At 44.1% G+C, this 27,970-nt stretch overlaps 1 protein-coding gene and 1 long non-coding RNA gene across 2 annotated transcripts in view; both read left to right on the top strand.

Moving 5' to 3' along the window:
- LOC134492363 (uncharacterized) overlaps positions 1 to 27,970 on the top strand; it is a 227,729-nt gene that overhangs the window by 76,011 nt on the left and 123,748 nt on the right. The window lies entirely within an intron of this gene.
- The window catches only part of TBX4 (T-box transcription factor 4), a 48,850-nt gene that overhangs the window by 6,311 nt on the left and 14,569 nt on the right, over positions 1 to 27,970 (top strand). Inside the window, exons 3-5 of the mRNA XM_063296413.1 lie at positions 17,890 to 18,009; positions 19,566 to 19,713; positions 25,147 to 25,299. Of these exons, the coding sequence (XP_063152483.1) occupies positions 17,890 to 18,009; positions 19,566 to 19,713; positions 25,147 to 25,299 (421 nt within the window). The remainder of the gene's footprint in view (positions 1 to 17,889; positions 18,010 to 19,565; positions 19,714 to 25,146; positions 25,300 to 27,970) is intronic.

The following is a 27,970-nucleotide window of genomic DNA, read 5'->3' as shown; positions in this document are numbered from 1 at the left end:
TGCGTCAATAAACGCTAAGCCGCGTATCTTTGGCGCTTCTTTGAACCGGGGGATAGGGAAGACCACCGCCTTTTTCCAGTCCGAAAAGTTGAACCGGACCTTCCGAATGGGGATGCCCTGTTTGCTTTAGCTCCTGCAGATCATCAGGAGGGTCAAAGAAACCATCAATCCTGGCTCGAGCTTTCTTGAGGCCCTTTCAGGCCCGGCTTTAAGGACTAGGAGCGTGGTTTGAATTTTCTTCCAGGGAGATAGGGATTTGGGGACAGTAAATTCGGCCGGGGGCTCTCCTTTGTGCAGTCGTAAGAGATCTGAATCCATTTTACTGATTGTTGAGGTGTGGGGACAGTCTCAAGCACTTCAGACTTGGATTTCAGTATTGGCTCTCGAGGAATGTCTCCATCACATGCCCAAGTTCAAAGCTTTCAAAGTTATGATGTCAAAACATAAACTACATTTTGAGAGCATGTCCCTGTTGCAGAAAAAAAGGGCAGTCTCCTAAATACTTTCAGGATATCTGCTTTTTTAATGAGAAACATAGAAAGTTACATCCTTTGGGGCAGACACTTGATCTATCATCCCAGGATGATGTGGCTGGTAAACTCTCTCCAGGTTTTCAGGCCCAGAAACAGTCCTCCTGTTGCCAATTTTTTTTTTTTTTACTTAAAGTAGAGATGGTGAGCATTGAAGCTTAGACCTGCCATATACAAAGCCAAGTCTTTGCACTGAGCTTTGGTGTGAGTGTGGACCAGGGTTTCTCAACCAGGATTCCGTGGCACCCACGGGTTCCACAAGAGGTCCCTAGGGGTTCCCTGGGAGATCACAGATTATTTTAAAAATTATTTCAAATTTGGGCCACTTCACCTTAAAGAGGTACGTTTCATTCTTTATTTTTAGTTTAAGAACACTGTTCATGCATCTATACAGGCCTACCCATGAAAGGAATTTAATAATTTGGTAAGGTCTGGCCCACCTTTGAGCCTGAATGTTCCCCGAGGCCTGAAAAATATTTCAAGGGTTCCTCCAGGGTCAAAAGGTAGAGAAAGGCTGGTGTGGACTGTTTGTGGGTATTGCCTCAGCAGGGAAAAAGATAGCAGCCCTTCCCAATCGTTACACACACACAAAATAGCTAATCCTACTTTTCTTCTCTGTTCATTAGGAATGGCTCTTGAAGCAATCTTGCTTGTGTTGGGTTGGCGCATAATGCGTATTAATGTTGTTTATTTGTTCAGTCACTTCCAACTCTTCATGACTTCATGGACCAGCCCACGCCAGAGCTTCCTGTTGGTCATCGCCACCCTCAGCTCACCCAAGGTCGAGTCTATCACCTCTAGAATGTCATCCATCCACCTTGCCCTTGGTTGGCCCCTCTTCCTTTTGCCCTCCACTCTCCCTAGCATCAGCATCTTCTCCAGGGTGTCCTGTCTTCTCATTATGTGGCCAAAGTATTTCGGTTTTGCCTTTAATATCATTCCCTCAAGTGAGCAGTCTGGCTTTATTTCCTGGAGGATGGACCGGTTTGATCTTCTTGCAGTCCAAGGCACTCTCAGAATTTTCCTCCAACACCACAGTTCAAAAGCATCTATCTTCCTTCGCTCAGCCTTCCTTATGGTCCAGCTCTCGCAGCCATATGTCACTACGGGGAACACCATTGCTTTAACTATGCGGACCTTTGTTGTCAGTGTGATGTCTCTGCTCTTGACTATTTTATTGAGATTTGTCATTGCTCTTCTCCCAAGGATTAAATGTCTTCTGATTTCCTGACTGCAGTCAGCATCTGCAGTAATCTTTGCACCTAGGAATACAAAGTCTTTCACTGCTTCTACATTTTCTCCCTCTATTTGCCAGTTATCAATCAAGCTGGTTGCCATAATCTTGGTTTTTTTGAGGTTTAGCTGCAAGCCAGCTTTTGCACTTTCTTCTTTCACCTTCATCATAAGGCTCCTCAGTTCCTCTTCGCTTTCAGCCATCAAAGTGGTATCATCTGCATATCTGAGATTGTTAATGTTTCTTCCAGCGATTTTAACTGCAGTCTTGGATTCCTCAAGCCCAGCATGTCGCATGATGTGTTCTGCATACAAGTTGAATAGGTAGGTTGAGAGTATACAGCCCTGCCGTACTCCTTTCCCAATCTTCAACCAGTCTGTTGTTCCGTGGTCTGTTCTTACTGTTGCTACTTGGTCGTTATACAGATTCCTCAGGAAGCAGACAAGATGACTTGGTATCTCCATACTGCTAAGAACTTGCCACAATTTGTTATGGTTAATGAGCTGCATAAAATTGAAGATGTCCCTTGAAGTTAAAGACAGCTCCTGTACTTCCAAAAGTCCAGCTCTGGTTTCACCCCCACTGCATCCTTGTTTGGGCTTGCTTTGAACCATGGTCGTTTTAGGAGCGTACCTCTCAATGACTCGCAAGTGGTGCAACCTAGAAAGAGTGGGAGGGACCTTAGAGGTCCTCTGGTCCAACCCCCTAATGCCACATCAGGCAGCCGCTTTCTGAATGTCATTTTTGTCAGGAGCAAGAAGGAAAAAGAGCTGTTGCCTGTTCTGACACGTGAACTTCTGAATGTATCTGGATAGGAAAGAGGAGGCTGGCCTAAGAGGGGTATGATCCAGGTTCACGGTGCTTTGGGTACCCAATTCCAGTTTCTGAAATTGCACCACATTTTTGTTGGAGGTCCTGGCAAATCCAGCATACCTCATTAGTATGTGAATTAGCATGTAAATTGAGTTGTCCCACAATGCAACTCTGAGGAAGCTGTTTGTTGCCACTCCCACTTCCTGTCTCTCCCTTTCCCCTTCTTCCACCAATCAAGCAGGCAGTATGGATGCTGCTCTCTTCATCAGGGTCATGTGCTCGGGCCTTGACAAAGAATTCTGCCCCTTTCTTCCACGCAGCCCTTGGCAGCAAAATAGGGCCGAGGGTTTAGGGCAAACTATTTAGAAAGAAAAGAAGATCAAAGGAACTTCATCTTTTCACCAAGATGGATGTAACAGAAGCAACAATAAAGTCAGTAAGAAATTTTTTTACTTATCTTAACCTAATCCGTCTAAGCGTGTTATTCTTTATGCTTGGGAGGGCTGAGTGTGTAAGATCAATAACCTGTGTTTCTCTGACATGCTCACTGAAGCTATTTTAAGATAATATTCTTTTTCTGTGTGTGCAGCTTCTCAGCTGTGTTATAAGGTCTGCTCCTTTTCAGTGGTTCTAGCAGGCCACTAAATTGGCTTCAATTTTGAGGCTGGGTGGGGGGGATTCAAAATGCAGGATTCAGGCTGACCTGGTACCAAGTGTTCTCTAAAAGAAGCTTTGCAGTTCCTCTCCCCTGGATCCCTGGCGTTGAAGCAGCCAGCCGATCCCTGGATGGACCCTTTGGATTCAGAGTCTGTGACCGCTGACAATGACCAAGAACCATGGGGCTGCTCTGGGAAACAAACAAACAAACAAATAAATCCCTACACACCGCACGAATGGAATCCCAGCTGCAAAACATGGAATTTTTTTTTCCAGGGATTTCTCCTCTGTCAGTTCATTTAAAAGCCATTTGTGAGGATCCGGCGTGTCTGGGACAAACCGAATGACACAGAGAGCACATCATTATGGAGGAATAAGTCATTCGCACTTCATCACGTAGCTATTTTAACCCTGGCTTTTCTTTTTGTTTCTCCACCCCCCACCCCCCGGTTTTTCTTTGTTCTTGGCCACCAGCAGAGTTGTGTTCAGCACAAGGGCTGCCAAAAGGGGGTGTTTGGGTAGAAAGACAGCAGGGCACCTCTCCTGGGACAGAAGGTCTCTTGTAGAGCTGGGTGAGTCAGGCTGGGTTTCTGAAGACGGGCCAAGAAGGAAGCCAGTCTGACTGGCCACGGCTTCCTTCTCTCCTCTCTCAACCAGCTTTCTCAAAATGTCCTTTTTAGGGACGCTTCAACTGGCCCTGCAGTGATGGGGTTTGGGAGTAAGCTGGAACATCAGCAGGTCTGAAACAGGTTGGATGCAAAGTCGTTTTCTCGGGGTTGACCTTCTTTTGATATCTCACATGCTTTGCGGGCTCAGAAGATACCACTGTCAGCCCTTCCAGGTAGACCAGACGGGAAACCTGACCAGATGAGCTGATTCTACTTTACTGTAAGGCTACATTAACAGAATCTTGCAAGTCTGAAAGTACAATTCTCCTGCCCTCCCTATTGAGTGGCCAGGGCAGGCCTTTCCTAAGTTTCTTCTTTAGTCCGTTACCCTCTCATGGACTTCCCTTCCCTTTATCTGATCATTCCCTAGGCAGCATCTCTTCCCTCTGTTCTCCAAGGTGACCCTCACATTCCATCACAACCACTGACCTTCAGCTGCTCTACTCAAATCTGTCTCAGCCAGTGAACCCAATATGGTAGTCTCTTGAGATTGATGGAGTTCCTTCTGAGTTGGCATGGGAGGGTTGGGGTGTTCACTAGTCCAACTCTGTAGCAGCCTTCCTCTTTGTGTAACTATGGTGCCACATCCCTTTTCTGCCATGTCCCCATGATGTGTCGCCTTCTCCCCAGCCTCAGTGATTAGTGAGGCTTAAATGGTCCATAGCGGTAGCTTGAAGTTATCCTCAAATGATGTCAGAGTAAGCAGGAAAGGTTTACATGAACACTGGTAGTTCTAGGGACAACTGGGGAGAAGTTAGATGGTGGGAGTGAACGGGGACAATTGAGAAGGTGAATGATAGGCGGTGGGAGCTGTAGTCCCTCTAGTGAGAGGAGATGGGCGGTGACAGATTTGATAAATAAATAAATAAATACATAAATCATAAATTCGCTGACTCGAGAGAATACTTCAGCTCAGTAGTGGGGAAAGACTGCCTGTTTCCCTGCTGAACTGTACAGAGGGTCCCAAGCATGCAGATGGGATTAGCATTGGTGCTGCTACAACCAGCATCAATCGAAGTAAATATTTGTAGCTCAGGGTTGACCTGTGGAGTCCTGGGTGCTCGCTGAGCCTGGTTGTTTTCTTGCAGACGTTTCATTGCCAGACTGGGCAACATCTTCAGTGCCTAGTTGGGCAATGAAACGTCTGCAAGAAAACAACAAGGCTCAGCGAGCACCCAGGACTCCACAACCAACATCTTGATGCCTTCCAACCCAACAGCATGTGAGAAAGAAAAAATCTTTGGATTTTGAAAGTCTGTTGATCTCTTAGTTGATCAGCACAATAGCTCTCCAAAACCTGAACTGAACTGGATCAGATTTGGGGTGGGGAGTGAAGCCACCAAAAGAAGTATGAAAATGGGCTGGACCCAATTAGAGAAAAACAATCCAGAAATTTCCCCAGAGCATCTCTATGGGAGAGGTGGTTGGGCAGTGGCTCAGAAAGATGCTGATTGCTCCATGCTAAGCCCCTGACTCCTCCCTTCTGGTCCTGTGACCTAAAGTGGAGTTGCTCTAAAGGGATTGGTAAAATTCCAGAAGCCGAGCCGATTCCTGTGTCCTAGATCAGGAACGGGGAACCTGATGCTCCTGATTATAATGTCCCTGCAGATATCTCCTATGATACCCACCTAAGCTTTCATCCTCCACTTGACTTGTTAAAATATTACTTTACTTAAAAAAAGGCAATCTGGCTTGTTGCACAACTAACTTTATGTTTAGTTTGTAGAACGAATCTGGACTCACATGGTCCTATACCCTCCCAACACGCGTGCATGCACACCCATTCGCTTTTTAGACATTTTTTAAAAAATGGGTGGCTGCAACCCAGGGTGCTTGAGAAGTGTGACCACTTACCTTCTACCCCAAAATAGATGGCTGGGATGTTTGGGAGTATCTGGTGCTCAAGAGAGCAAAAGGGAGCGACTTCTACCGTTGGCTTCCTGCTCAATGGTTGGTTAATGATTGGCCATGCTTTCCCATGCTGCCATGTGGTCAAGTGCCCATAAACTGTTTTCCAAATCCCCAGAGGGACACCAAACTCAAAGGAGCACCTGACCCCATGCTAGATATGGCACAGAAGGAATTTGTTCTCCACCCCAGCTGACTTTGTAGAAGTAGGCTTGTTTCTTCTAAACTGGATGATAAGGAACTCCAATGTTTGCTTCAGATGTTGGGATGCCCTTCAGATAGATGTCTGAACAGGACCTCTTCCTTTCTAATGACTTCGCTGCCCACTCCCAACCTTCTCGCAGGTCCAATTTGCAACATTCATGGAAGATGGGGACAAGATGGAAGCCTCTGCTTGGTGTCCTTCTTTTTGTCCTTGATTCATGCCTCCTTTTATGCTTAGAGAAGGCAGCCAAATTCCCAGTTTAATGATGTGCAATGTGAGAAGCATTTTCTTTTGTCTATTCTGTATCTCCCTTTGGTTATTTTCCTTGGTTGCCTCCTGCTCCAAGGCTTGAGCAGAACTGGGGACCTTGGTGTGATGGCCAGAAGAAGAATTGTTATGCTTATCCTGGAACTAGCCCTGAGCAGCTGAACATCTAATGCTGGCTGGGGAATTCTGGTAGTTGAAGTCCACACATCTTAAAGTTGCTAAGGCTGAGAAGCACTGATCTAAACAGAGCCCAGTAAAAATCCACGCATTTGAAGTAATTTCACTTAGTTGAATAAGCCCTCACGGTGAGTCTCAACAAGCGGTCTGATGATGTTTTGCTGCCCAGAGAAAAGAAAATGGCACCCCCTTCCCATAACTCCACATACAGAAGCTACTTGGGCTGGCTCTTGAGTTGCATCCACACTGGCAGCTAGTGACTCCCTCACAATTTTAGGGCACCAGGATCACAAGCAGATATCACAGAAGACCCCAAGTGGGGTTATTCAGGAGGAAAGGCTTCAGGGAAGGAGTTTCTGCTCCTGTTCTTGGCATCTGACATTGGAGCTGGTTGCCACACTCTACTAATGGTAGGGCCAGCCCTTAGGCCTGGGCAAAAGATGAGGTCAGTCAGAAAGAGGAAGGAAGCCACAGCATACTTGGATGAAGATAAGATATGCAGAAGTTAGATAAAAAGGGAATTCTCCTCTCCCACAGCTTAAGGAGAGATCAGCATTCTCAGAAATCACAAAAGCTTGCATGTCAGCTGGAAAAGGAACAGTGGATTTCTCTAATCTTGTAGTAGGTTCACGATAGAGAGCCAGAGGGGTGGTGTGATAAAGGTATCAAAGTGGAATTCTGTGACTTTGAGCCAGAGGCTCTCTCTCATCCTTCCTTACAGGAATTTTGTGCAGGTAAAATGGGAAGCGACCTTGAGCTCCAAGAGGAATAAGATGGTGTTGATGGTGATGGCGATGACAAGGGTGATGGCGATGGCAATGGTGATGACGATGATCATGGTGATGGCGATGATGGTGATGATGGTGATGATTCATCTTGGGGGACCTTGAATTTCTAAAGGAATAAGATGGTGATGGTGGTGACGATGGTGATGGTGATGATGATTCATCTTGGGGGACCTTGAATTTCTAAAGGAATAAGATGGTGATGGTGATGGTGGTGGTGGTGATGGTGATGGTGATGGTGATGGTGATGGTGATGGTGATGGTGATGGTGATGGTGATGGTGATGGTGATGGTGATGATTCATCTTGGGGGACCTTGAATTTCTAAAGGAATAAGATGGTGATGGTGATGGTGATGGTGATGGTGATGGTGATGGTGATGGTGGTGATGATTCATCTTGGGGGACCTTGAATTTCTAAAAGAATAAGATGGTGATGGTGATGGTGATTCACCTTGGAGGAGGAGATAGCTAATTGGCTGGTACCCTGAAGAGCTGCAGCTTTCGTAATGTTTCCTTGAAGATTCTCTTTTTCCTGAACTCATGTTTGCCAAGAACCTAATTATTTGTGATACAAACCTTTGGAAGATAAGGAGCTTTTTCTAGTCTGGAAGTCGGTTCTTGGAACCATGTGGCTACGGGAAGCCGGTCTGTGTCCTGTTATTTCGCAAAGAACATAAGGCCCTGATTTGTTGACAGCTGGATGTCAGCACCAAACACAAACAGAGAGACATCGATCTCTTTTAAAGAGGAATGTTGTGGTTTATACTCTTGGGGTAGTTTCTCAATTTGTCTTTGCCTCGCTGGATTGTTGGTTTAATTCATCCTTTGCAAACTGCACAGAGTTGGGTCATAAAGGTGGGGGGAATAAATATGATTTTAGGAAAGACATCTGCTCCTACACTGGACCCATCTCAGAATTCATCCTCGGCGTCGTTTTTTAAGACGAAGGGTGGGCAGACATTGATTAAATATATCACATGGCTTGCTGACCGCCGATCTAGTTTCGTGTCCTGAATTTCTCAGTGAGGCCTCCAAAAATCTTCTTTGCGCAGACATTTCCCTGGGGACAATCTGTGTGGAAGAGAAGTTAGCAAGCAGTTTCCACATCTGTTTGGTGGGCCTGCTCACCTTCCCCCCCCCCCTTTTCTCTGTCCTGGTGGAAGAGAGGAGCAAAATGCCTTTCTTCCTCTCCACCCCGCCAAACCGCCCCGCCCCAGGCCTACTTAGGTTCTCAGAGCCAGATGTGAAGCTTCAGACATGACAGGTCAAGAAGCTGGATGGTGGGTAACAGCTGTCATCCTCCCCCATTAATGAAGAAGGATTTCAATCTCTGGAAAGTCTGTCTCCAAAGGCCCAGCTCTTAATGGCTGAGGTGATCCTGGGACAGGCAGGATGCAACCTTTTTATTTTGTGTATGCCAATACCCACCCACCCCTGACCAGAACAAGAAAAAAAGAGACAGAAATCCAAAAACATAATAAGCGTGCAAAAAACAGCTCCGTATTTAAACCTAAGATTAAACCATGGACCTTTTAAAAGTTACTTTTGTTCTGCTTTCGTGTGGCTTGTTCTGTTTTTCCTTTCCTTTCCTTTCTCTTTCTGTATATTAAAGCATTTTTTTAAAAAAATGCTCCACCGGTTCCCACAATAGGAAGCTATTTTAATTCTACTTAATTGCAAGTTCCTTAGCACTCACATCTATCAGCAGCGCCCTGGGGTCACAGGATCGCCATTTGCGGCCTTCCCAGCTGGCTTCTGACAAGCAAAGTCAATGGGGGAAGCTGGATTTGCTTAATGACCATGTGATTCACTTAGTGGCTACTGTGATTCGCTTAATGACCACAGCAAAAAAGGTTATAAAATCGGACCCTGCTTAGCGATGGAAGTTCCAGTCCCAATCGGGGTCGTAAGTCGAGGACTACCTGTATTTTGATTCTTGGTTTCTGACTGAACTGGGCTACATTTGATTGCATTTTCCCCTTAATCATTGCATTGCAAACTGCCAAGAGTGCTTTTGAATGCAGTGGGTACAAATCCAGTCACTAAATAAACAAAAATGAGATCCCTTTCCCTTTTAAACTAGCTTTACAGCTAGTTACAGTCATAAGCGGGACCAAATTCCAAATGTAGGTGTCTGGAATTGCGGGGGGGGGAAGGGTCTTCCAACCTCCCAGCATCAGTTAAGCTCCTTCCACTGAATTGCAACCCTGCCTGCGATAAACAACCTTCTCTGTCTTATCCGTCAGCCAGATAACCACCCAATGGCTATGAGACCACAAAAGAATGGTGCATTATTTCCATCAGCTGCTCCAAAGCTTGGAATAAAATTTGGCCCAACCACACAAGGGTTAAGGGTTGTCAGACAGCACTCAGTCCTGGGACCACAAGATCCCAGGTAACTCCGTCTTGCAACTTTGCAATTTCACACCCCACCAGGTATTCCAATTGGACAAGACAAATGCCAGTGTGATCTCTCTTCAGGGACTGTTTCTTGCAACCCAGCCCTCCCTTTCTGACTTATTTGTCCCACAGCAAGATGCATGCATTCCTTTCCTTCTTTCAGGGACGTCCACCCAGGGGGTGGCGGCTGGGGGTGGCTGCAACTGTGTGATGAAAATCCTGCCCCTTTTATGTGTGTTGATTGCACAGTCATTGCTGCCATCTTGATTTTCTTAACCTCCCTGTGAGAACAACTCTGCTTGCTTGCTTGGCCTTTCTCCTTTCTCCTTTCTCCTTTCTCCTTTCTCCTTTCTCCCTTCCCTTCCTTTCTTTTCTTTCTTCTTCTTTCTCTTACTTTCTTCTCTTTTTTCTTTTTATTCCCCCCTTCCCCTTCCCTTTCCCCTTCCCTCCTTCCTCCCCTCCCCTCTTTTTCCCTTTCTCATTTTCCTTCCTTCCCAATTGCTCCACGTTTTTGGTTGCAAGTCCCAGCCATGCCAAGAAGCTGAAAATATATCTATTAATAAAATGAAACTGCTGAGTCCTCATCATGTTGCCTGTGGTGGCCAAAAGGGCACCAGCATGTCCGTATGATGAAACAGGCAGTAAGCATGCATCCAGTTGAAAATGGGACCGGGGAGGGCCAGCCCTACAGGATGGTTTCTTCCTGGAAAAGGAGGCAAAAATTGGCAGGTGCCTCTGGCTGGTTGACCAATTCTGATTTGTTGTACCAAATGATATTCAAGGCTGTTTACGGAGCAGCTTGCAGCTTCGATGACACCTAGGAGGAGATGCAAGTTCAGATTTCTTCTCCCCAAAAGAATTTCAGTTGTATATATTAGGGTAGTACTTCAGCTCACTCTATTTATTTTACAGCCCTCTTCTACAGAACATTATTAACTCCAACTTGTCTCTTCTGTATGAAGTCCATATGCTAAAGCTTAATTTTAAATGCCATTAAAAAGCACTTAACATTTACAATATTTCAGATTGCAGCTCCCTTAGTAGCTTGGATGTCCTATGGTTTGGAAAGGGCTGGGAGGGTAAAAGAGAAAGGAAGCTGTTCAAAAGTTGAGCTCATAAATATCCTTGCAGAATCTTCCAAGCACTCTGTTTATAATCGCCCTGAACAAACGTTGCGTCTGGATGTGCGTGTGGGTCTGTGTGCGCCCATGATTTTTGAATAGCTTTCTAAAGCCTGATTTAAAAATAACAAAAACGGCATGGCAAAGAAACCTTGGCCTTAAAAATTAAGCATTTTCTTTTCTCCACTTTTTTCCCCTTCTTCTCTTTTTTTGGAAAGATCTCAGATGACATGCAAAAATTGAAGGAAGGGAGGATATTTATGCAGTTGCTTATCTAATGTGTCTCAAGGCTATGAATGGAAATCAGAGGGGCATCTTTTGTGAACTGCCCCCTTTTGGACGAAATGAATCACATGGGAAAGTCTTGGAAATATACAGGTAGTCCTCCTTTAGTGACCATAACTGGGACCAGCAGCTCTGTTGTTAGGCAAAGCAGTCCCTGCGTGGGAAATCCCGTGACTGCGACTCTGCTTTTCTTTTTCCCCACTCCCCACCCTTTGGAATGCTCACCCCATCACTGAAATAATTAACAAGAAGGGAATTAATGTTTGTGTTTACATTCATTGGAGAAGAAGGGATTGCAAGAGAGTAAGCAGGCACACAATGGGGAATACACATAGAAAGCAATGAGCTGGCACCGGGAGCCCCAAGCTCACACACAAACAGCCTGGTGTACTCCCCATTGTCTGCCTGCTTACTCTCTTGTAATCCCTTCCTCTCCAATCTCTCCACTCTGCAAGGGGAGAAAAAAGAAAAACAAAGGTCAGGCACAAGACAATGTGTACTGACTGTAATGGTGATCACATGACTGAGGGACACTGCGAAGGTCATAAATGCAGACATTGGTCGTAAAGTTATTTTTTCAGCACCGTCGTAACTTCAAATGGTTGCTAAATGAGGAAGTTGGTAAGCGAGGACTACCTATACATAGGCTGTTAGAAGACACACTTCAAAGGACTTCTAAAAGAACAACCTTTTGTCACCAGGTAGTAAGCAATCACCGCTTACCCCGTGGAGGGTGTCAAGAAAGTCAAGATGGCCATTTTGATTGCACAGTTGGAGCCGCCATCTTGACTTTCTCGTTTCTGCCAAAACTTTCTTTTCTCTTTCTCGCTCTCACTTGCAAATACAAGTTTCTCTTGATAAAGGAGAATACTGCAGCTTGCATAGAATGGCATGTGAACGCTTGGGGTAAAATTAAGCTATGGTTGTGCTTGGGCTCGTAGCATGCTAGACCAAATGCAGCCAAGCTGACTGTTAGCTCCTTATTGTTAGCCGGGAGTGCGACATGTTGGGTTCTTGGTGTGGTCTGAGCTTCGTTGTTTCCTGCAGACATTTCATTACCAGACTAGGTTACATTATCAGTGCAAAGGAGAGTGGATTTCACTGGGTGTTTATATATGGCAGCTTGCCCAGCCAGCCTTGATGGGGCGTGGTTCTTCCTTGATGGTTCCTTGATTAGGGTTTATTCTTCCCTGATGGTGTATCAGGTGCTATTTCCTGCTCTTATCTGGATGTTGGCTACTCAGGAAAATGTATTCTGGGTTTTTTGTTTCCTTCCTTGACTTTTGATTGTATCTTTTAAAGGTATGGATGTAGAGGGGTTTCTCTCTATTTGTCTATTGATGGATGGCTTGTCTGAAGCCTGAGCTTCCTGGAATTCCCTTTTTGGATTTGGCTTGGTCTAGAATGTCTACAGTTTTCCCAGCTCAAACTATACTTGAATTTGTCTATGTTTTGCATGTGGTAAGGTTGTTAACCTGCTCTGTACCTTCTCTAACTTATGCAAAAACCTTGATTATCCAAACTCATGATGGGTGGTGGAGATCAATATTGATATACCCATTGGTGAGGACCATAATATACTGAAGTCTGTGCCTTGGAATGTAAGAGGAGGAAATGGTAAAGAAGGAACAAATTAACTCTTATTAAAGAGTTTAAAAAGATTAACAACTAAAATGAATGAAAGAAAAATAATGTCACCTAGGTTGTTATGGGTGTGTAAGAATGGGAATCCACAGGTTGGTAAAGGTTACAGGTAGCCCTCACTTAATGACCACAGTTGTGACTGGAATTTTGGTTGCTAAGTGAAGCGGTCATTCAGTGAATCTAAACCAATTGTATGACTGTTTTATGGTGGTTGTTAAGTGAATCACTGTGGGCATTAAGCAAACCACATGGTCATTAAGTGAATCATGTGGTTCCCCATTGATTTTGCTTGCCAGAAGCCAACCAGGAAGGTCAAAAATGGCAATCACATGACCACGGGGTGCTGTGATGGTCATAAATGTAAACCAGTTGCCAAGCACCCAAATTGTGATCACATGATCGTGGGGATGCTGCAACGGTTGTAAGTGTGAGGGCCAGTTGCAAGTCATTTTTTTCAGCACTGTCATAAGTCCAAACCATCACTAAACAAATGGTTGTTAAGTGAGGACTACCTGTATATATTATGGTCCAATGAAAGGCGATCATGGAAGAATCAGGGATGAGTTTGGGTGAAAATTGTGCAACTTGAATGAATGCAATCAAGGGAGAAAATGTTCTAAGTTGACATGAATGGATGGATGATGACATGAAATAAGAGTGAAAAGCAAAATCCTTGGGCAAGTTAGTGACCAAAGAATGAATGAGAATGGTGATTCTTGGGTGTGTAGTTTATTAGAAAGAGATCTGCATGTTTCTGAATACATGGTTTAAGTAATTCTTTTTATACTGATAGATGACAAAAGAATGAATGTAAACCTAAAAGCATGACTGATTTGATTGTTTATGGAAACAATGGAAGAATTAGTAAAGGATACAAGGTAGGCAGAGAGCCATGTTAGTCTATGCTAATCTTGTCATTCAAAAAATCTTATACCTTTTAAATAAAATTTGTTAGAATAGACTAACCAGACTGCTACAGATACAGGTGTGATGAGAGATTTTGAATGTTGAATTTTTTCATAGTGTCAAGACTGAGTCTTGGGAAGAAATGGACATGGAAAGAAAGGAAAGAGTTGAAAGAAATGAAAGTGAAAGCAGAATGTCTGCAAGAAGAGAAAATACATGAAACATGTTACACAATAGATTAATCTCCCAACAGATTGAATGGAAAATGGATGTAAGGTTAGTGGAAGTGGAAACTATGAGGATTGAAAAGAATTCTGTTACAGAAGTATGGGGAGTTACGCTGAGGTATCATTCAGAAATGATGAAGTGGAAGAAGCTGTGGATGAGGGAAAAAATTGCTTGGAAGAGATTGTGATTGCCCCAAAAACTGAAGAGGGAAAGATACTGTCTATTGAATACAGAAAGAAAAGCATAGTTGCAAAGAATAGTGCGCAACGAAGAATGGTGAAAATGAAAAGAGGCAAAGAAAATGCAGTGATTTGATTGAAATGGGAAAAAATGTTTTGGAACTGGGAAAAGAAGGCTAATCAGACTCCAGCACTCCAGCATCATAAAATTAAAAATAAAAGTAATGGCATTATTGAAGCAGAATGGAAACGTTATTAATAAACAAATACACGAAGCGTCTTGCTCTACCCTTAATGTTTAAAGAGTTCTTTTAATAATAATTAACAGCTAGCCCACAAAAAAGCAAAGTATGCAATAAAGTAATGGTACCTCTGTTTCCAAGGATAAAGGATTCTACATTTTAGCATTTTTTGAAGAATATAGGATTGTGATGAGAATTTAGAATTTTAGAAATGTAGGATTCTACATTTCTACAACATCGGAAAATAAAAATGGTGGGTAGATTTAGCCAAGTAATTTAAATCATAGAGTCACGGGGTTGGAAGGGATCTTGGAGGTCTTCTAGTCCACCCCCCCTTCCCTCTGTGGGGAGAGGAAAGGTTCCCATTTGCCCAGGGGGAAAAGAGAGACAAAAATAAGTGACAAAGAGTTTTCAAATTTCTTCAACAGAATCTGTTAGTTTAAAGAAAAAAAAATCCCAGAACCCCTGATCAAGATGCAAAGCTCTAGTGATAGTAAATTGGCTGCACTGGAGTGAATTTTGTTTTTCTCTTCGTCTCTCATGGAACCCTGGGGTTCTGCAGGACGAGGTTTGAAAAACCTTGAAAAAGGGCACTGAGGACAGAGACATCCAAAGCATTCAACACTTTTGTCAAAATAAAGCAGCATCGCACCATTGCGCTGTAAGTCCACCTCTTTAGTACATGCCTATGACTCCTGGGCCACATACAAACAGCATTTTTGTTTGGGGGTTTGGCTAGAGGGGAAAAATTGAAGGCATTCCCCAAGCCCACCCTGGCAGCTATTATTCAACTGGCTTTCCAAAATAGAACTGTGTCCCCAGCGCCAAATGGTTGGCTTTCCCACAACAAGGGTACTCTTGGACTTAAGGCATTTTCCCATGCGTAGCTTAGACCAGTGGTTTTCAACCTTGGCCACTTTAAGATGGGTGGACTTCAACTCCCAGAATTCCCCAGCCAGTATTCTGGCTGGGGAATTCTGGGAGTTGAAGTCCACCCATCTTAAAGTGGCCAAAGTTGAGAAACACTGGCTTAGACCATCTCTATAGAATTACTCAGCTGTTGTTGAAGAGATATCAAGCCTGTGGAGTACCTGGTGCTCTCTGAGCCTTGTTGTTTTCTTGCAGACGTTTCATTGCCAGGCTAGGCAACATCTTCAGTGCGAAGAGGGAGTGGGCCTTGCTCTCAGTTTATATACCGTGGCTTGCCCTGCTTGTGTTGGTGGGGTTGCTGTTCTCTCCTTGGGAGTTCTTTGATTGGGCTGTTGTTTGCTGCTTGGTTGATTGACTGAGTTAATAGTTCCTTGATTAGGGGGTATTGTGCTGTTTGATGGTTCATCTGGTGTTAATCCTGGTGTTATACAACTATGGTTGTAACCTGAGGATGGGGGAAAGGGAGTGGTTCCTGCTGTCCTGAACTGATTGGAGAAAAGGCAGGGTAGACATCTAAGATGGCATCCCTAGCAGGCAGACCAAGGAAAGCAGCATCACACAATCACCACACAAGCCCTATTCCTTTGGAATATGCATCAGAATGTCTCACTCGTACCCAAAAGGGGCGGATCTTGCGGCGTAATGGTGCAAGGGCGTGATGCAGCTTTCATGAAGTTGACAAAATCTGGAATGCTTCTACAGCACGGCTTCTCAACCTTGGCTGCTTTAAGAGGTGTGGACTTCAACTCCCAGAATTCTCCAGGCAGCAAGCTGGCTGGGGAATTCTGGGAGTTGAAGTCCACACCTCTTAAAGCGACCAAGGTTGAAAAACATTGCTCTATAGGGATCCATAGACATGTAATATACAAATCATGGTAAATAAGACAGGATCAGCATCCACATGGTTGGTTCACCGGTTCTTATGGACAACCTTGCACACATATTGCAACGAGGACGAATTATTGGGCTGGGTGTGACATTGCCATTTCTTCCTTTTTGTTCTCCCCCCACCCCATGTGTAAGGAATTGTTAGGTTTCTTAACATGATTTTTCCAAGGAAATCCTGATACTATTGGTATTACTGACGCTGCTGATATTACAATTTAACTAGCCCATTGATTTGATTTCTCCTAGTTTGAATTTCAGTAAGTTGAAATAGTTCACAGCTGACAAGTTCAATAAGTTCACAGAATTTGATCTATTGATATTTCTTCCTATGGCCTATTTTGCAAATCCTTTGCCGCAGTCTATTTATGGGAGAAGGACTATACAAATACATGGACTGTTTCAATGGTGTAGTTTGGTTGGTCTTTTGTAACAGCTGTATCCTTAAAGATGATGGGGAAGACCTGCCCCTAACACAGATGAATGAGCTTTGAGAATATTCACTGCCAGGAGGCTGAGTTCCAGGGGCGGAGGGCAAAGGGGGTGGTAGAGAAGAATGGAAGAAAGGGGCCAGCTGAAATTCCAAATGCCCAAGAGTAGGCTGACCATATTTCCTTGAGACAAAAACGGGACATTGGGATGGCCAAACCAGGCAGGGCTGGGCGACGGGCTGGATCGGCAGGCAGGAACTTCTCCGGTTTTCTCGGGCTGGGAATCTTCAGATTCCTTCGTTTGCGAGAGGCAAGGCTGGGCTGGAGAGTCTTGTGAACGGTTGTCCCCAGCAAGCCGTTCCTCCTCTGGCTGTGCTTTGACGTTCTTTTCTTCCGCTGTTTCAAGGCAGGAGCCAGTCGGCTTGCCCTTTGATCGCCGCCTATCAGCTGATCCTGTTATTTCCTTTTAGGTTTCCTGCTGGGTTGAGCTCTGGGCTTTTTTCCCACCGTTTTTGCTGAGCTCCCCCTCCTTCCACCCAAAGTCAGATTGCATTCTGACAGGTTCACGGGAACTTTCAAATTTTTAAGTAAGGTTTTTAAGAAAACGGGACAAAATGGGCATTTATATTAAAACGATGGGACAGTCTGGAAATGTTAAAAAAACAGGACTGTCCCATTCAAAATGGGATGTATGGTCAGCCTACCCAAGAGTGACTTAAAATAGCCACTCCTTGAGGATAAGAATCCCATAATTTAGTTGTAATTTCATGGCAGCCAGGTTTGAGCTCGCCTTTGTTTTCCTTGTGCAGATCAGTGGTTCTTGTGATGAAATGAAAGTTGTTCTCTTAATGTTTGAAGTGGGTCTATACAGACTTCTCCAATGGTGTGTTTTCCAGATGTATCATGGCGGGGTGGGGGGGCTAAAACTTCCCAGCAAGGGTATTCTGGGGGGGGTGGGTGTAGAAAAAGTCAAGATGGTGACCATAACTGTGTGATCAAAGCCCTGCTGCTTCTTAATGTGTGTCACACTTGCATTGCACCAAAAAGGGGGTGTGGCTTCAGTGGCATGACTTCTTTGACCTCCTACCCCAATGGGCATCTCTACTTCCCAGTTGATATAAAAGTTGATGATGTAGAAATTCTGGGAATGATAATCCCAATCACATCACAGAAAGCTGGTTTATAACCCAGTTTGTTTTTCAGTGTGTCTAATGTTGATTTTACTCCTTCCTCTCCCTCCTCCTCCCCCTCCCCCTCCCCTCCTCCTCCCTTCCCTTCTTCCTCCTCCCCCTCCCCCTCCCTTCCCTTCTTCCTCCTCCCCCTCCCCTCCTCCTCCTCCCTCCCTTCCCTTCTTCCTCCCCCTCCTCCTCCTTCCTTTTATCCTTCCCATAAGGAGGATGTTTCCAAGCTACAAAGTGAAGGTGACAGGGATGAATCCCAAGACTAAGTACATCTTGTTGATTGATATCGTCCCGGCAGACGATCATCGATACAAATTCTGCGACAACAAGTGGTATGTGATGAATAGCACAGTGACATAACGGTGGGGAAATCTGAGGTAGGACCTCACCTTTAAGTAAATTTAGAACCTGTTCATAATGGTTTTCTTGTGCTCATTTGAGTGTTAGAAGATTATTTCCATTCCGGTTGTTTCAAGGGGCCCTCCTTCTACTTTGCTAACTTCTGCCCCAAAGATTTTCCATAGTGTTTGTGTTCATGCTGGGCATTTAACCAGACCCATTAAAGACCTGGCAACTTCATATGTCCAACTGACAAAGCCTACTTAAATTTTGATTAGTTTTGCATGTTGTGTAGACATATCCTAATTGGTAAGTAGATGGCTCAATGGATTTTGGAAATCCAGAAAATTGATTTATTTCGGTAACTAAGTTAGTGGCTTAATAGACAGAAGCTGGCTTCAAAAAAACCTATCTGTACATAATGCTGTTTCTGGAACATTAAGACACTCATGTGATTCCATTAATTAGAACACTGTGGACCTAATTAATATAAAGTTGGATTGCAGAGGCTGACCAAAGCAAGACTGATAGATGTTCAGTGCTTAGAGAGATGATCTTGGTCAGATAGTAAGAGATGGGAAATACTTCAAAAATCGTCTAGTCCAGACTCCTGTCAATACAAGAAATAAGTTGAAAGCTTCTCAGGTGGCTTTCTACCCTCCTCTGATACATCCTCATGGAAGGGGAAGCCCAATGACCACCCAACCAATTTATTTCATGATTAGATGACTCGTGACCCCAGGAAGTGCTTCTTAATGCTTTGTTGGAACCCCCTTTGCTCTAATGTGTACTCTTGGGTTTGAGACATAACCTGTGGAACGACAGAGGATAAGCTTGTTCCATCATTTCACTGTCCCCAAAGATGTGAAGTTAGCTATCATATCACCTCTCTCTTCTCCAGGCAAAATATTCTCAACCCTCCTTCTAGAAGGACTTGTTCTCCAGGCCTCCCCCTCTTCATATTTGCTGTCTGGCTCTTGAATGGAACTGACAGTGGAACTCCTGTCCATACAAGAAATAAGTTGAAACCTTCTCAGGTGGCTTTCCAACCTCCTCTGAAACATCCCTCATGGAAGGGATGAGACAGAATGTAGCCCTTCCATGAGGGATGTTTCAGAGGAGGTTGGAAAGCCACCTGAGAAGATTTCAACTTATTTCTTGTATGGAGTCTTGTATGGACAGAAAAGGGCTGGAGTCTTGTTTCAGAGAAAGCTGAGGCTGAGAGGACTCCTTACCACCACGACCTCCACCATCTTTACAGAGTCTGGAGAAGGTTGATATTGCTCTCTTACTATCTGGCAAAGAACAAAGCCTGAACATTGGCAGAGCAACAAGACTCATAAGGTGAATGAGCTGGGAAAGAGTGTATCTGCTCTTGAAGAAGAAAATTGCCAGTTTCTTCTACTGTTATTTGGTTAATATGCTGCTCTTTAGGAAGGTTTTGTTTGAAAAAAGGAAGCATGGTTTTCTCAAAGAGCTAGACAGTTGCCTTGCTCAGTTTACAAAGAGAGGCTGGGAAATTCAATATCCTGTGTTGCTTTGAACATAGGATGGTGGCTGGCAAAGCTGAACCTGCAATGCCTGGACGGTTGTATGTTCACCCTGACTCACCAGCTACTGGGACTCATTGGATGCGACAGCTGGTGTCTTTTCAGAAGCTAAAACTCACCAACAACCACCTGGATCCCTTTGGACACGTAAGAGAAATTTCTAAATGTTATTATGATTGTTGTTCTTTGGATGGACAACAAATAAGTACAATCTGACCTTCTCCAGTGGGGTGGTCCCCAAAAAGGGTTTCAGCATCAGCCCCCAGGTACTGTAGCCCATAAACCTCCAAGGATCAGCGCTTAGCAAAAATCTCCTGAAACATTCAGTCTAGAAGCCTGCCTTGCCATAAACATTTCTACAAACCACAAATGTGCTGTTTTGCCAACTTCACTGATGTCCATGGCCAGGTTTTATCCACTGCATTAAGCAATCATGTGGTTTGTGGATTCCTTCTTAGCACCTTTACTACTTAACCACAATACCTCCTCTTAATCACGTGAATCCAGACTAGGAATTTGCAAATCGTCGTCTCTCAGTCTTACTCCCACCCCGCAGCCCAGCTTTTCAGAGAGGACTGTGGGATAGGAAGGGAAATGATGTCACTTGCAGCATGACATCATCCCCCCAATTACATACTTGCATCCAAGGTCGCTGGGAGTCGAGCGGCATATACATTTAAATAATAATAATAATAGTCATGGCACATGACAGTTGCAGGGGCTCAGAGCAGGGCATCTGTGGTTGGAAGAAGTAGAGGAAACATTTAAATTGGAAGAGACTGGGTTAATGGGAAGGCAAGTTTTGGCTCAGGTACCAACCTGCACAGTCTTTCGTACAGACAGCTCAAGCAAGCCAAGACTTTACCTACATGGGGAGGCATCCACTGTGTCAGAGATCAGCATGAAAGGAGATGAGGATTCAGTGGGGAATTGCTGGATGATTTGAGATAGATCAGCAACAGATTCTGGCTTCCCGAATCTGAACCATAGCAGTAACAGAAAGGCTCCTCTATTTGCCACTAATCTTTATCTCACCCTCAGCCCAGGCTAAGAATAAGCTAAATAGGGTTGACGCTGGTTAGTACTTGAAGGACATAACACCAGGAAATCCTTGGGCTATGGGGCAGGGCAGTGTCTCTCAACCTCAGCAACCTTAAGATGTGTGAACTTCAACTCCCAGAATCATCATCATCATCATCCTCATTAGAAGGCTATGAAAAGCCTGGGGATGATGATAATGATGGTGGTGATGGTGATGATGATTCTGGGAGTTGAAGTCCACACGTCTTAAAGTTGTTGAGGTTGAAAAACACTGGGCTAGAGTGAGAAGAAGGCATCCTGGCAGAAGGCAATTCAAACCCACTTCCACGTTGTCACTAGGACACTAGGGGTCAGATACTTTTTATAGTTGAAAGAAATCTGGAAGAACTTCAGCATAGCCAGGAAACAAGATTGGGCTCTAAAGCATCCAACAGGAAGTAGATTCTACACTGCGTGTGCCAAATCTGTCTATCAGGCAAGAAAGGGATCTGTTGCCTAGAGCAGCGTGTCTCAGCCTTGGCAACTTTAAGACATGTGGACTTCAACTCCAGCCGCAGCGAAAGAGTTAAAAAAAAACCCTGTGTGAGGCTCAGAAAATGCCAGTTTCTCATTCCCTCTCAGAGAGGAGGGGGAGAGACTTGATCTGGAAAATGTCATCAATAAAAACTACATTTCAGGGGTATAAGATGCAGTTGCTTCCGTGGGTAAGGTTATACATTGCAACCAGATTAAACAAGGGCCATTAAAAGGCTGATCCCAACCTAATGGAGGAGATGCATCTATTCAACAAAGAAAGGGCTTCTGTTTTCCTCTAACCTTCGCACCCACTTTCCATCAAGCTGGGGAGCTCAGCTGAAGAGGAACAGTGAAATGGAGGACAGTGGCCTCTTCATTGATGCTTTTTCCCATCTAGAATTTGAATTCTCCAGGCTCAAATTATCCTGCTTCAGAAACATGATGCGAAGACCTACAGACACTCTCTGGAGAAGGTTCTAATGTTGGAAAAGCTGGAAGGAAAGAGAAGAAGCGGGCAGCCAGCAGCAAGATGGAGGGACTCAGTTACAAGTAATGATGGATGCATCATTGGAAGACCTGAAGGACCAGGTTGGGGACAGATCATCCTGGAGAAGGTCTGCTTATGTGATTACTAAGAGTATATGCCAACTTGATGGGACATAATCAATCAGGAGAGATTCCTGGAGAGAAGACAAGGGCATCAACTAATCTGAGTCGCTTTGACGAGATGGGCGGGGAAGAAATGTGAGAAATAAATAAATAAATTTCCAGTCCCAATGAACTATCATGGTTTTGCCCCATTTTTGCCTGCATCCATAATGTGTTTCATCAGGACAAGCATACTCATCCAAGGATGTCTTTCTTTTATCTCAAAATATACATTGCTACATTTGTTTACAAATGCGTATTTCTAAACCTGCTTTGGATGCATTTTCTGAGCCAAGAATGGTCCTGGGACTTTTGGGAAAAGCCAAAGTTATTGGGCAATAAATTCACATGACGCTGGAAAAACTGCCAATGAGGCGGCTTGGGTTGCATTTGAAAAGCATCAGATTCCTGCAGTTCTCTGTCTTGAGGCACCAGAGATCAGATATCAGGCATTAAGCTCATCTGTGCAAAAATGTTCTCCAGGAAAGTCAAACTCAAGGGCAGGTCAGTGTTGCTACTTAGCTCTTGAGAGATTGACATGAATGTGGGGAGGAGGTCCCCAAATGTCCCCTTTTGCCCATCCAGAAACTTGCTTGCTCCCTCACTGCATCATGTCAGCATGGAAAAGCACAGAGAACCTATTGCGAATGTGAGGAATAAAGTGTCCTTTGTTCAACCTCCAGCATCTTCAAGTTGAGCTAGAAAACACCATCTTGAACCCCTAAAGCTGCTGCTCACCTCTGTTGACAGAAATAGGGTTAGATTGTCCGAAGGCCCAACGCTGAGCGAGTTAGCTTCTTACATCCAGGGGGGAATGTGAAAAAACAGAATTGCGTTGTTTTTTTCCCCAGTTGCTTTGAAGGAATATTTTTCCCTGGCGGAACACTTGGACTTTTTAATTTTTTACTCTTATTTGTATTATTTATTACTGTAATTTTATACTGTATATTTTATTTATTGGATTGGATTGTTTTAATTGATTATTTGTAAACTGCCCAGAGTCCCCTGATGGGAGGAGGTGTGCGGGGACAAATTGGATAAACAAACAAACAAACAAAAATGCAAGCTTGTGGATAACTCCTTAATGCAATGTTTTCTCTTGCAATTTGAGGACTTTTTTTTTAAAGTGTTTTAGAAAAGGAACGAAGCTGTTGGGGTTTCACTGCTGCAAAATCTGTGGACCCAAATGTCTGGGACAGCACACAGAGTCTCAGGACTGAATAAAGAGTGCTGGAAACAGAGATACCTGCAGAGAGGTCAAAAAAGTCAAGATGGTGGTCACAACCATGTGACTGAAGTCCAACCCCTTTTTAATATGTAACGCACACACAAAGAGTCACATACAGCTATATCAATCAATCAAATAAATAAATAAGAGATGGGGCTTAGACGCCACAGTTGTGGCCACCATCTTGACTTTTTTGACCCCATGTGGACACCCCTGGCTGTAAACTTTACTCCCTGCAATTTCTTCCGAGTTTATGTGATTAAATAGCTACAGCTCCCTTTTTCTGGCTGGAAACAAACCCATGCAGAACAGGCCTTGGACTTAATTTATTCCCGCTTTATTTCCCACAAAAATCAGCACTGTACACTCAGGGATTTGATAGCAATACGGAAGCCTTATAGAAGCACAGAGTTCAGGAGAGGTCATCTAGCCCAACCCCTTGCTCAGCCAGGATCCCCAAGACCACCTCTGACAGATGACCATCCAGGTTGAAGACCTCCAGCAAGGGCGAGCTCCCCATTTCATGTGGCAGGCTGTTCCACTGGCTGACAGCATGTATAGTCCAGAGCATCCAGTGACAGCCCCCTTAATATAGACTTGAGGGCAAGGTAGATCCCAATTCCTCAGCCTGTTGCTGGTTGGGGTACAACTAAAGGAGATTCCAGTGGAATTGAGCAGAGGAGGGAGTACAAAATAAGGAGATGGGATGATGCTTCAGCAGATTTCAGATATTGCTTTGTGGCTGGGGTGTGATGTTTGACAATTTCAAACCAGTGCATTTTAATTGCTGGGATTCCACCATGTTTCTCGGTCCAATTCTGGTTCTGAGCTTTGAAAAAAAATATCCTTGGGCAGCCGATAACCCAGATGCTCCATCTTGCATCTTACCTTTTCCTACCGACAGCAGTCCTGACTCACAGAACCGTGGAGTCCTTGGTGCGCCCTGAGCTTGGTGGTTGGCTTGCAGACATTTCATGACCCAGCTAGGGAACGTCACCAGTGCTGTTGATGATGTGGTGATGTTCCCTAGGTGGGTGATGAAACGTCTGCAAGCCAACCACCAAGCTCAGAGCTCACCAAGGACTCCAAAGGAGGGAGTGGCCATCCAAGGTAAGTGAAGAGATGGTTAGGAAGCGCCTGGATAGCGTGAATGAGTTAGTCTCCAGGACTAGGCTAGTCATATCTAAGAGCCTTGAAGGAGATTGCAGGCGTCATCTTGGAGCCTCTTTCTGCAGTCTTCAAGAGGTCATGGAGGACAAGGGTAGAGCTAGAGGACTGCGGAAAATGTAGCCAGGAGCGTGGGGCCTATTGATATGCAGGAGCCTGCCCTGCCAGTTTTGGTGGAGGTGCAGCTTCCTCCTTGGTGTAGTTTCCACCCCCAGGAGGAAACGACACCCCCCAAAAAAACCTGGGAAGGCAAGCTACTGCATACAGTATAAACAGGCAGGAAACCCCACCCTCCCTCGCCCTGATGATGTTACCTAGTTGGGTCATGAGACGTCTGCAAGCCAAGCTTAGAGAGCTCCAAGGACTCCACAGTTCAACCCTGAGCTGCAGAGATTCGCTTAGATTGGAAACACAGAACTTTCTCTAGATACCCATCTGAAATGTGGCGAGGGTCTACTCAAGAGGAGCGGGCCTTCTCAAGAGCAGGATCAGTTCCCCTGTGTGAATGATCAGTCCAAAGGTGACTCACCAGGCCTGTGTCTTGCTCTCATTTTCCTACCGGAAATGCATGGAATTTGTGCATGGAATTAATGCACAAGGCTTCCCAGACTTTGAAACACTGTTTTGTCACTTACTGTTTTTCTGCTCTGTTCTGGTTTGCTTTTTTTAAAAACTTCTGTGTGTGTGTGTGTGTCTGCGTTTGATTTGAAGCATCTCCTTCAAAAGGTGGGGTTAAAATGGCCATGATAAAATGAACACTTTTTTTTGGAAGGAACCACATCGATCCTTTGTGGTTCCTTTGGCTATGGGATTTCAACGTTTACACCGATCACAGAGAGACACAACCCCCTTCTTATTTGAAATCAACGCCAAACTGCTTGGTGGTTTTAAAGATTTGCTCTGCACTGATGGTCCCTTTTAGCTGAACAGGCTTTTATTGGTAACCCTCTCTCTTTTGCCCTCTCCTTTTCTCCTACCAGATCATACTTAATTCCATGCACAAATACCAGCCCAGGTTGCATATAGTGAAAGCAGACGAAAACAATGCCTTTGGCTCAAAGAACACAGCTTTCTGCACCCACGTGTTCCCAGAAACGTCCTTTATATCCGTGACGTCCTACCAGAACCACAAGGTACGTCTGTAGCTCACTTCGAAGGCCTTTTTTTTTAGCTTTGTGAATTAGGTATGGAAGATGCAAATTAAATGTCGGGAAGGTAAGTTTTTTTAGAACGTCTGAAGTTAGAAGCGGTCAATTCTTCTTCATCCCAGCAAGCTCCTGTTGTGAATAGCTCACCAATTGTGAATTATTGCCCTTCAAGATATAATGTTTTCCCACTCCACAACTGTCTGGGCTATTTCCACATTGGAGGCTGTGTGTACAGTAATCCAGAAGTTAATTATAGACAGTATAAATTTTTTTCCTGTTTATCCTGATCTTATTTATGCATTGAATTGTTATAGAATGATAACATTGGGTTAAAGTTAGACAACCACAAACTTTTTTCATTCTCACTCAAGAATGAGGTTTAAATAAACTCCACTTTTGAAGTCTCCTTCAAACTGAGCTCAGCGTCTGGTGACTTCATGGAAAAATCTAGATAGTTTCTTGGCAACAGCATGGACATTATTTGCTACTATCTTTTTCCAGACTTATTCATTATTGTTGTATTCTTTTCAGTCTAGGCTACAGTGCTGATTTTCTCCTGAGTTTCCCAACCAATTATTAATCTGCTCTGATCCTGTTTTAGTTTTTTCCCCAAAATGCTGAGAAATCAAACTACTGCTTCTCAAAAGGTTGAAAATCAACACGGCTGAATAGCCCCAGGATTCTGCTGTGTTGAGGAACGTTCTCCAGAAATTGTTCTCCTCTAGAACTTTTATTGTTCTTACTGTTTTTTTAATGCTGTGCACCATCTAGAGTCTTATGGAGTTGGGTAGCCTTCCAAATTAAACACATACATACATACATAAAAACATAAATTAAAAAAATAGAGTAGAGGTCCGACACGTGAGACCTGGCTGTTAGCAAGTCAAGAGTGGCTGAAAGAAAATTATTTCTTTCCACCATGTTCCCAAGAGAAGGAATCTACTAATGTCATAGGCTAGGTGGCTTCAAAGGGTGTTTGCAGGGTGTGGTCAAAAAAGTCAAGATGGCTGCCACAATCAGAGTTCTGCTTGTTCTTAGGTGCATTGCATGTGTGGTAACTTGAGGCTTTTGACTAACCCTTGCAGACATCCTTGATGTCATGAAAAAGGAAGGATATCTAAAACTGAAGTTCTGTCTATGTATAATGGTGGATCTCTGAGAATCAGAGGCTGTGTGTGTGTGTGTTTGTGTAGGTGTGTGTTACACCTGAAAGCAGAATTTTGTCATTATGCTTCACTTGTGACTTTCCATGAATAATACATTTAAGCCCAAATGGGGGCTCATCAGATCCCGAAAATCAGCTGTATTTTTTTTGTCCTGAAAAATGCTAATTTATTTATTTATTTATTTATTTTATCTAATTTATCCCCGCCCATCCCCTCCCGTCAGAGGACTCTGGGCGGTTTACAACGATCGATTAAAACCATCACCATAAATACAAAGAGTAAAATACAGTAAAAAATAATATAAATAGAGGTAAAAATAAAAAATCCAAGTGGTGAAGAATCTAAAACAGTCCAAGTGTGGGAGGAGTGGTCTAATATCTGTTGTGGTCTTTCAAAAGGCCACACAAAATCAAACATCAAAAATCAAAATACGCACCTACACAACCACACTTCGTTCTGCAAAGCCCAAAGAATGTAGGCATGAGAGAAAGGAAAATGTATTGTGTCTTTTCAAAACTACAGTAGCAGTCAGGAGAAGCCCAAAATGCATGAATCAAAGGACATCAGCCCCCAAATGTCATTCAGAATGGCAAAGAAAGCTAATAAGGACTGGTAAAGTCCAGCCATAAATCTTCAATGAAAAGTAACTGCAGTATATATATACAGTATATTTAGAGAGACATTCAAGGAATGTGGCTATAAAAGCAGACTTAAGAGTGTGTCTTGCGATCTGAACCTGAAGGAAAGGTGGGGCCTTTTGTAATGGGCAGGGAAGGGGGAAAAGAAGTAGAATTAGAAGGGAAGTGTGTGTAAAAAAACCTGGGGAGCTTGGACACATAGCTGTAGATGCCATCTTGACTTTTTTGACACAAACAAAAGAGGGCAAGGCTTCAATCACATGGTAGGAGCCCCCATATTGACTTTTTTGACCCTCTCCCTGCAGACACCCTTGTGGCAAGTTTATTAAAATGTTGTGGGAACTTGGCATAATGGCACGCGGGAGACAAATTGAGAACCTGGAGTGAGAATGACCTTGAGAAAATGTTTGCCAGATCTGGTTCTAGAGCCGGGCATTAGGCGGCTTCGCTTTTGCCTTGCAGAATCCACACCGAGTTTAGCTTACTTTTTTCTTACTCCTTGATTTTTCCAAGAGGCACCAGCTAGAGTCAAGGGCAAAACTGTGTTTCAGGGTCACGGAGGATGAAGAAAGAGGTGCGTGGCCACAGATTTGGTCTGAAAAGTGTTTTTTCCATCCCCAGCTTGGGCTGAAATCTTTCCCCAGAGAAAGATCTGTTCCCGTTTTTCTTTTCAGTGCTCGGCTCTTGGCAGCCCATCATTATTTATTTGCTACTGTCCATCAACTGGGAGTCAGAAAGTCTTCCTGACCTTTTGCAAATCATCCTGACCCACCAATAGATCCAGGCCCATCTTCCTTTTATGGGGCACACCCGGCTTTAAAAGAGGACCGGCGGGTGCCTCTGCAGCCCCAG

This window comes from Candoia aspera, chromosome 1, assembly GCF_035149785.1.
Source record: "Candoia aspera isolate rCanAsp1 chromosome 1, rCanAsp1.hap2, whole genome shotgun sequence".
NCBI lineage: Eukaryota > Metazoa > Chordata > Lepidosauria > Squamata > Boidae > Candoia > Candoia aspera.
This window is presented reverse-complemented; position numbering and strand designations above follow the sequence as displayed.